This window comes from Nelumbo nucifera, chromosome 1 (genome assembly GCF_055504915.1).
Source record: "Nelumbo nucifera cultivar China Antique chromosome 1, China Antique-T2T, whole genome shotgun sequence".
NCBI classification, from domain to species: Eukaryota; Viridiplantae; Streptophyta; class Magnoliopsida; order Proteales; family Nelumbonaceae; genus Nelumbo; species Nelumbo nucifera.
In genome coordinates, this window is record NC_142649.1 from 116,008,754 (window position 1) to 116,019,038 (window position 10,285).

Genomic DNA, 10,285 nt, shown 5'->3' on the forward strand with positions numbered 1-10,285 from the left:
TATAATGTTAACTTTTTATCATGGTTTTCAAAACCGGACCAGACCAGATGATTGGACCAGAAAAACCTGTAACTGTTAAGCCCCTAGGTCCGGTTATACTATAAACCATTATTTAGTAAATAACCATTGAAAAAGTCAAAAAACCGCTGACCCGAGCGTTCAAACTGCTAAACCGTTCGACCTGGGCAGCAATTCGCGGGTAATGAAATTCATTTTTGTTTGATTTGAAAAAAAAAACAACAAAAGAAATTTCATTCATCTCCCCCGATTACCCTTCCAAGTTCCAGCCTTCTCATACTTTGATGACGCGATCGACGACTTGCGGTAGCCACAACCAACGTCGACTGACGGTGAATCACGATGACCGGCGACTGTCATCCGGATTTCCTTCCTCAAAAGGGCTTCATGTACGGCGGTGGGCAACAAGGAGCATTGACGGATTTCCTTCCTCTTGTAATTAGCAACAACAAGGAGCAATAAGGAGCAATGGCAGTCAACGATTTTACATAAGTTAACTTTTTCTTTCAAAAAATCAATTGCTTTTGTTTTCGAAAGAGCACATCTACTCTGCTTCGCGAGTAACAAGAATAATGTCACTGCTCCTCCTCCCCTTCCCATCTCTCCATTTGTTTTACCTAATTCTTGTTCTCATTCTCATTCTCCCTCATCCTCTTGCTTTTATTTTATTGTTAGTTTGTTACAGAGGACAATGTTTCTATACTTTTTTTTGTATTTTACATTTGTTATGTACTTTGTTACTTTTGTATTTAGATAGTTTTATTTTTCTGTATTTTTTTATTTTTTTGTGTTTTTTTGTATTTTATTTTTATATTTTCCATGTGTTTTGTACTATATTATTTTTGTATTTAGATAGTTTTATTTTTGTATTTTTTGTTCTTTATTTAATTTTATGTTATATTTTATTATTTATAAATATATTTTTATTTTTAATTTATTTATGACATCATAGTTCGAACCGTTCAACCCGAGCGGTTGAACCGCTTAATCGGAAATTGGTCCCCTGACTGGTTTTGTTTCCGGTTCATTTTTAAAAACCTTTCTTTTTTATTTTGATTGTTAGATTAGAATTAGGTTAAAGTCCAATGTATATATACATTATTTTGATAGGGGAATGTTGGACTTTGAAATGAGGCAACTAGTTAAAGTTGAGAAGTGAGAAAGAAGAAGAAGAAGAAGAAGAGAAAGCACTGCATGAGATGGTTGTCACCATGTTCACCGTTCATTGTTGCAAAACTATTTGCCTTGAGAAGAAGAAGAAGGAATCGCCTCTTCTGGCTATCTCCATATTCATCATCACCGTTGCTACAACACTGTTTGTCCTCTTTATACATCTCTCTCCTCTATCTAAATCTCTCTAAAATCCCAGATCGCTTGCTTCATTGGTTTATCTCAGGTTTCTAATATAAGATCGGTGTTTAATCTCTCATCTTTTACATCAATTTTTTGGTTTTTTTATTGGAGTTGTAATTTTTTATTGTTACAACTTAAGAAGTGTTAAAGAAATGAGAAAACTCAAAATCAAAATGGAAAAACTAAAAAACTTGACTAATTTTGGCCATTGTGAATAACCGAACAAAATTATGAGATATGAAAGTTTCTTTTTTAATTTTTTTATTATCTAATTTCTATGTTAAAATAAATAAAAAATAGAATTAGTTTGAAAGTAACCCAAGAATGGTTAATTGGTTAAACATTTTAACAATTAAACCATCTAGGTTAATAGTTCTTTGACCATTTCAACAACTTTTTGTAGAATAGCAATTCAAGGCCAAAATAGAACTGATGGCCTGACCAGTTCCTAGGCCAAACGATTCGACCGTCTGGTTTGGTCTGATTTTTAAAACAATGACTAAAATACTTATTTTTTAATTTAGTCATATTTGGATGAGGTGTTTATGTAATTAGATTTAGATTTTGCAATCTGCATTTGATTAATAATAAAAAAACAAAAAAAAATAAAAAATACATAAAATTTTAAAAAAAAATTGAATATATTATTATTATTATAATTATCATCATCTAGAATTTCCACATACTAACTACATGCACACTTACTAGTTAACTCAAAATGCCAAAACAAAAAAAAAGAATTATCATTATCTAAAATTGCCACATACAAAATAGATGTGCACACTTACTAGTTAACTCAAAACGCCAAAACAAAAAGAAAGAATTATCATTATCTAAAATTGCCACATACAAAACAGATGTGCACACTTACTAGTTAACTCAAAATGCTAAAACAAAAAGAAAGAAATATCATTATCTAAAATTGCCACATAGAAAACATACGTGCACACTTACTAGATAACTCAAAATGACAAAATAAAAAGAAAGAATTATCATTATCTAAAATTGCCACATACAAATAGTTAACTCAAAATGAATACAGTAGGAGGAAAATTAAAACGAGCTCATTTGTCCTCCACCATGTATTAATTATGTTGGCTTCTATCGCATGTATTCGATTCGAATACCATCAATGGAGATATGCAGTCCCGTACCACCCCTTGGCACTAAAGTCACCCAGATGCTCTCATCTCCATCTGCTTCCAGATCTTCCAACAATTCAGAGATTCCCAACTTAAGATTGGTCTTTCTCTTCACTGTTGCATCTCCCCTATTCATCACCAACCTCACGCCATGCCGCATGTTAACAAATGTCCCGGCGAACTCCCTGGACTCCGGACCAATCCTGGTCTCGTCAATGGCGTTAACATAAACGTCAAATTTGACGTACACATCCTTCTTGATATCAATTCCATATACAAGCAGAACCTCCTCCTCTTCTTCTTTCTCCTTCTTTGTTCTAAGGATCTTGGGCCTAGGGACCTTGACTCTTACAGCAGTGTCTAGGGTACGACCCTCCGGTCCAAAGCTAAAGCCGACCTTGTCCGTCGTATGTCTAGGCAATACGTTCTGGTCGTCTTCCCTTGTTTTCAACATGTAACGAGCAATCTTGGGTGACACAGCGGGCTTTGGCCGTGCGTTCAGCCAAGGGAGATCAACCTTTTGGAAATCATACCCAAGCTTCGTGATGTCAAGGACATCACGGATTTTGATTCTAACAAGCTGCGACTTTTCATCGTGGAAGAAGAAATAGGAGTCTAGCCAATCAGGATCATGGATCTCTGCCTTGGCTCCTTGAAGCCCTCTCCAGACCTCCCAAAGACGGTCAATGTTGGAATGATGTGCATAGAAGATGGGATCCCTTGCAGCGGAGTAGAATGCACCTAGGTTCTCCCTTTCAGGGTTCAGGTTGCTGCCAACCCAAGTGTGTAGGGCGTTGTGGGGTGCGAGTTCTATTGTTCCTGGGCCATCACAAAAGCCCTCTTCCCCTGGCTTATAGGGGCAACCCATGAAAAGCTCAGTCTTCTTTGCGCCAGAAACCATTTGGTTGTACATGAAGGCGACGTTGGTTGCAATCTGGTCTTGAGGGTCAAGCCCGCTCTCGACATAATCGAAGTCAATATCAGCCACTTGAGGTGGAAGGTGAGATGCATCACGTTCTGGATCTCGAAAGGACCCGTTCATGTACATTCTGGGGATGACCATACCAGCAGGAGAATCCCAGTTCCAAAAAGGCAGAGCAAAGGTGTCATCTCCAATGAGACTTGCGAGTATCCTCTCATGGAAGTAGAGCATCATTCGGTGCCAGGGGAAGAATAGCCAGGACCTGTGGATCTTGAGGAGAGAGTTGGAGTGTTGTTGGTTGTAGGCCCCTGTACAATAGATACAGTGCATGTTTGCCTGTCGCATGAAGTTGCGAGGGTCTTCATAGGGGAGTGATTTCATGATGGATAAAGCCTTGTTATACTTGGCAATATAGTCGTCGTCGACCAGGTGAGCAGGCCGGCGAATTCGAAGAGTTAATGAAGAAGGGTCAGGGAACTGGAAATCAATAAAGGCCTCCTCAGACTCACGTTTTGGGGGGCAACAATAGACCGGCACATCGGCATCTGAGAGGGATTGATGGCAAGTTGTTAGATTGGGACTCAGAATGACGCGGCCAGCTGCTTCCTCCTGCAACGCTTTGGGGGCGGTGGAGTGCCATGCGGTTAGTATGTCTGGGATGAGGCTCCTTAGTTCCCTGAACAGTGAACACACCCAAGGCAAATCTTTAATTTGTTGAGCAGAAAATCCAAGGGACCCAAGTAAATGCTTTACCTATAAATGACCATTTATGCTGTGTTTGGCTTCATAGAAAATATGTAAACAGAAAACCGAGAGTTGAGGGCCTTGAGGCCTGAGGGGGAATTGGTAGGGCCATGTCCTACCATGCTTGATTTTGTTTTTGGGCTGGGCTTTGTTTTCTGCTCAGAAATCAGAAATCAGAATATATACATATTTATGTATATATTTTATTTTATATTATATATAATAGGTTGAATTACATACATTATAACATAAATTATTATATATCAAATATAATGTATTTAGTGCTATAGGCTCAAAGTTCAGCCTAGGCTTCCATAGACCCGGGCCGGGTTCTAGCCTTATCATAGGTGCTAAGCCCGGCCTGGGCCCAGCCCAGCTCATAATCGATTAATCACCCCTCGTAGTCTTAATAGAAAGTGTTTGAGTACAGGAAAAAAAAAAAAAAACACCTTTTTTAACTGAACTCTACCGTTTACTTCGTTCACTTTCTCTTCCATTGAATTTTATGGTTTGTTTCGTCCATTGCGAGTGTACACTAACTGATGAGATTTAAAAAAACATTTACGGAGTGGTTCTAATTGATCAAACTCACAAACACGAGAATGAGAAGTAAACCAACCAAGACCACGCTATGTATGGATTCTTATTCATTAGTGTACGACTTTAGCATAAAAAGTTCCGTACCCAGATGCCATTGATATTGATTTAGAAAGAGATGAAATGACAATTTGTGGTGGAGAGTAGGGCTGCAAGCCTGCTACTTGGGTGGGCCCAATCCTAGCCTTGATGCAGTTTTATAATTTTACATGGATTGACTTGGATTTTCATTCCTTAAATTGGGCTTAAGTCTAAAATTTTTTGCCTTTCTAATTTTTTGGGCTGGGTTCAAACTTGATCTTTAGATCGTCCAAACCCAAAATCCGAGACTGGCCTGATCATATATACATGTATATATTTATATATAGATACATAATTGCATGTATATATATGCATATATAGTCTTTTAAATAAATCGCACACACATATATATATGTACACATACGAATATCAATTTTTACCGTTTGGATCAGCTAGGCACAAGTTGTAATACAGACTACTCTTGGGTTGGATAGTTCGATCTTGGCCCTTGGGGTCAGACTGGAGTTCAACTTTAGACCCAATTCTTAGGATTGAACATGATTAAACTAAAACCCAACCCAGCCTGCCCACCAACTTGCACCCTTAGTGGAGAGGTCATGTCAAAATCCTACAAGGAAGGAGAAGGATGCTCATAGGACTAACCTTGATTTGTCAACCAGTCCCATCTTCTCCTACGAATTTAGATTGGCTGAACGCTTTGACTGTATAACAGGCTGTGGAACCAATGATAATGCTTAACACTAATGATATAAAATAAAGGGGTTTTTACTATTTAGTTACCTCTGAAACCCTAGCTCTATCGTACAGTTGGGGGTAGGTGCCAACTCGGAATTGATGTCAATTCATGGGTGAGTATGAGTATTATAACTAAAGCTGTTTATAAATTTAAACTGTTGTAGATCTGTAATTCAAATCTGAATTCTGAGGTGGAGTGAAGGCTAAATATCCCTAAAATAATTAAATAGGACCCACACTGTGAGGTTGAATGATTGTGAGCCCCCATAAATTTTATGAGTGGCATGGAAGTTTATTATTGATTCCACAGCGTACGAACAGCTAATCCTATATCCTCTTTTACACCTGATGCCTATCATTAAAGCGTAAACTAACCAATAAAAATTCATTAAAATGCATAGGTGTGGTTTGGATCGATCAAACTGTTAAACGTGTGTCTCCTGATATAATACCCATCCCCTTGATTGGATCTGCTACACTTTACTCTCTTAAACTAACTAATGAAAATTCATCAAAATTCACGGGGACGGGGTTGGTCTTGAATGATGAGATTCTGAGAAATGAAATCGATCTCTCGGCATCATATTCATCCATTCTCTCATTTAAGAATTCGAACGGTGCAGGAGATAACAGTCTGGACTGTGAGATGTATTATTCTCCTGCACTTTTTTTTATTACACTCTTTTCATATATTTCCAATTCTTCTGTGAGACTGTGATTGGCGTCTTATAGAATGTATATTTGTATGTGCATGGATATTTATACAAATAGAAGGAGACATGTGTCATACAGTCATAGAATGAATTAGGCCATGTTTGATTCAACTCTCATTCTTTTTTATTATTACACAATATGAAATTCTAAAATGGATAAGAATGAAAAATAATGGGTAGAATGAAAAAATATTGATATGAACCAAACATTTTTTTTCGGAAAAAAAGAATTCTTTTCAAATTAACAAATGCTTTCCTCTTTACGGTTTACATTCTCGGTGCTGTGATTATATCTATTTTTATGAGGTTCAAGATGGGAGCTAGAGTCATCAGCCTTGGGATGCCAGCCCAAAGAGGCTAACTTAAAGGGATCGAAAAAATAATTCGATTACATAAAAAAAAAATATATATATATATATATATATTAACTTTTGGACGCCAATAAATCAAAGACGATAGTAATATATACTGGGGGAGAGTGGAGAGATAGAAGAACATACCCAAGCACTCCATTGGAGGAGTATGGAAGCAATATGATGGCGTAGAATCCAGTAAAAGCTAAGGTGAATAGAACCACGGAAACCCAATTCTTTGCATCCATGGCTACGGAAACCCAAAGCTAAATGCTTCGATCCAGCTCAACCATGCATGCACTACTACTTCAAATCAGTTTCTCTGTTTAAATAATTCTCACCTCACTCTAATATAGAAGGCTAATTTTGCTCAGATGAGAACCAGTTAGCAATAATAGGCTTCCCGGCCCTTTGGATGTCTATATATAAGAGAAACGAAAGAAAAACAAGTGATTCTAAATTCTGGCCTAGAATATTTCCACGGTCTCTGCGTTGAAATTTTGGAACATGCATGGCTACCAGGAAGCTGCTTTTAACAAACCTGTTCTCCAAGCAATGAACTGAACTGAGTCTTCGCCCTTCAATTTGATAATTACCATCACCCAGAGGATCTCATTATCCTTTTTCTTTTTTAACTTTTGTACATTAATTCAAAAATGAAACAAAGTTTTGCAAAGTCAGGGTTTAGAAGTAGATAAAAAGGTCCTACTCTTATATATGCATCGGTAGAAAAGTCAGGTCCTACTCTTAACTGTCAAAGCTATTAAAAAATCTTTCTAAAAAAAGGCCTTTCGGTCATAAATGGATATTTTGATGAAACCAAGAGTCAAAACTCACGAGTGATTCATCAATCACAAAACAGGCCCAGGCCCATTAAAGATATCTGAATCCCACTGGGCTGAACCGTCATTCTCCCCTTTCAAACGGGTTGTTAGTCGTTACTTGTCTTAACGCTAATAAATGTTGATTGTCGCATTGTCTTAATTTCATAAGTACGACCGCAGACCATTCAAACAAACCTGCCGTGCCACCATTATGAATAGGTAAAAGATATGACATCGGAAAAAACAATCTATCAATAAATCGAAATTATACACGTGTGATAATAATTAAAATATTTATCAAATGAATTTTGATCGATCAAAAGTCAGAACTCTTTCCATACTGCCACCAGTATCATAGAATTTCCCATTAGCGTATAGAATCTGAGCTCTTTTTTATTGATGAAAAATTAAATTACTTTCAACGCAAAAGGCTTCATCGGAAAACTTTGGCAGAACAGCTGAGCTACGATACATCAATACATCAACACAGTTAGAATTAATGTGTTAGACCAATCAGAATTTCCTACTTACTTCTCTTACCCACTTTTTATCCACCGTGAATTGGAGCCACACATTAGAGATGCGTGGTTCCGCTTTCCACCCGAATCATCAGTTGAACAAATTTATTAGACTTGTAAGAACTTGGCAAGTTGATTACGTACATACTCTACATCTATATTTAAATATTTAATGGAAGCATCTCTCCAACAGTTCTCTTTATGTACTATTGAATTTATTAGATAATTCAAATTTTGTTCACATCCACGCATTCGATTTGATGAAAACATATCACACGTATACGTCGACCGTATTCATCAATTTAACACCTTTACAAGAAAATATGGACCGTGATCGGTACTAGTTCTTCATCAACTGGATCATTGCCATATGTATGTGAAAGATCTAAACTCAAGATTTTTATACAAGCTTTTTTTTGTACGTGAATGTACGTCAGTTCATGGTTGGCATCAGTGACCCGGCCATCCTGCTTTCTGTGTAGTCCAACAAGTCATTTCTCAGTTCGGTCTACTGTCTTTTGCTAGCAATGCTTCGTCTGTCTGTGAGTCTTACCAATTAGGAAAGAGTCGTAGGCTTCATCTTTCTTCTTCTTCCAATCAGTCTAGTGCTCCCTTAAAGTTAATTTACTCATATGTGTGGGGCCCCGCCCCTGTTGCATCCAACAATGGTTATAGATATTATGTAATTTCTTGATGATTTTAGTAAGTTTACTTGATTGTTCTTGATGAGAAAAAATCTGATGTTTTTTTATATTTTTATTAAATTCAAGAAACATGTAGAAGTGTTGTTTGAGAAGAAAATTAAATATTTACAGTCTGATTGGGGAGGGGAGTACAGACATGTTTCGACTTTCTAGCCAAACAAGGTGTTATGCATCGTCTTGCATGCCTGCATACACATGAGCAAAATGGCGTCATTGAATGGAAGCACCATCACATTGTTGAGTCTACCCTATCTCTGTTGGCTACCTTAGCCCTTCCTTTCACCTTCTAGGATGATGCAGCTTCTACTGCGATCTTTCTAATTAATAGGATGCCTACCAAAGTGCTACATGGACAGTCTCCTTTTGAGGCATTATTTGGTCTTCATCCAGATTACACTATGCTTCGCATCTTCGGATGTGTGTGTTATCCCCCTGCTTTGCCCATACAATCACAACAAATTTGCTTTCTGGTCCCAATGATGCATCTTCATTAGGCATAGCTCCTCTCACAAGGGGTACAGATGCTTCCACCCTCCTTCTAGACGAGTTTACATTGCCCGACATGTGGTCTTCAATTAATCTTGATTTCTAGGTATTCCTTCTCCTCATCTGGCCTCCAATGATTACACTTGCATTACTCTATCTGTTCCGCTATCACCGCTAGTTTCTGTACCATCACCGCCTGTCTCTATGCCATCGCCATCGACTGACCCATCGACTTTGCTGGTAGCCTCTCAGACCGACACTAGTCCTATTTTAGGTAGTGTTTCCACTTCTTCTCCACCGAGGCATACTCAACTTCTTCAAGATCTGCTCGACTCTACTTATCCGGTATAGGTACCATCTGCTCTTACTCATCCCATGTAGTGCTTCACGCTATCTAGTTCCTAAAGCATTGCTCGCTACACTTCATGATGATCTTCGTGAGCCCACTTATTTATCTAAATCCATTACTGAGCCATGTTGGTGAGAAGCGATGTCACGTGAGTTTAATGCTCTTGTTTCCAATGGCATGTAGACCTTAGTACCTCACCAACCTCATATGCATGTTATTAGCACCAAATGAGTACAAAGTAAAACGGTGTGTTGACGGGTCTATTGATCGGTGCAAAGCATTTCTAGTTGCACAAGGGTTCAGTCAGGTTCCCAGGGTTGACTTCATTGACACCTTTAGTCCGGTGGTCAAACCAATTACCATTCGAACCATTCTAGCCCTTTCCATTGCTCTTCGATGGCCTCTTTGACAATTGGACTTTGACAATGAATTTTTAAACAAGTATGTTTATGAGGATATCTATGTGAGACAACCTAAGGGTTTTGAGGATCCATCTACTCCTGATCATGTCTGTAAACTTACTAAGGCCTTGTACGGCCTTCAAAAAGCTCTGCGTGCATGGTATTCACATCTCAGCTCCCAGCTCCTCTACTTAGGTTTTCGGATGTCTTTAGTCGATCCATCATTATTTATATACACCAAGGGATTAGTGACCTTATATATGTTAATCTGTGTCGATGATATTCTTCTTACCGGTTCCTCTCCATCTGCAATTAATGATCTGGTCTCTACTTTGAAACGTACTTTCTCTCTGAAAGATCTTGGTCCAACACATTTCTTTCTTG

At 38.0% G+C, this 10,285-nt stretch overlaps 1 protein-coding gene across 1 annotated transcript; it reads right to left on the reverse strand.

Annotated features, from left to right (window-relative positions):
* Positions 1–2,245: 2,245 nt before the first annotated feature.
* LOC104601839 (aureusidin synthase-like) lies at positions 2,246–7,018 on the reverse strand. Its single transcript, XM_010265326.3, has 2 exons — positions 6,767–7,018; positions 2,246–4,111 (listed from the first exon to the last, which is right to left on the reverse strand). Exons 1-2 carry the CDS (start codon positions 6,865–6,867, stop codon positions 2,473–2,475), a joined length of 1,740 nt encoding a protein of 579 aa, XP_010263628.1. The 5' UTR covers positions 6,868–7,018; the 3' UTR covers positions 2,246–2,472.
* Between the last annotated feature and the right edge of the window lie 3,267 nt (positions 7,019–10,285).

What these genes read in the sequence shown, in the direction of transcription:
- LOC104601839 (XM_010265326.3), bottom strand. Translation starts at nt 6,867, where the DNA reads ATGGATGCAAAGAATTGGGTTTCCGTGGTTCTATTCACCTTAGCTTTT. An exon ending in TCCTCCAATGGAGTGCTTGG is followed by an intron (nt 4,112 to 6,766) that starts GTATGTTCTTCT and finishes TTCACTGTTCAG; the next exon opens with GGAACTAAGGAGCCTCATCC.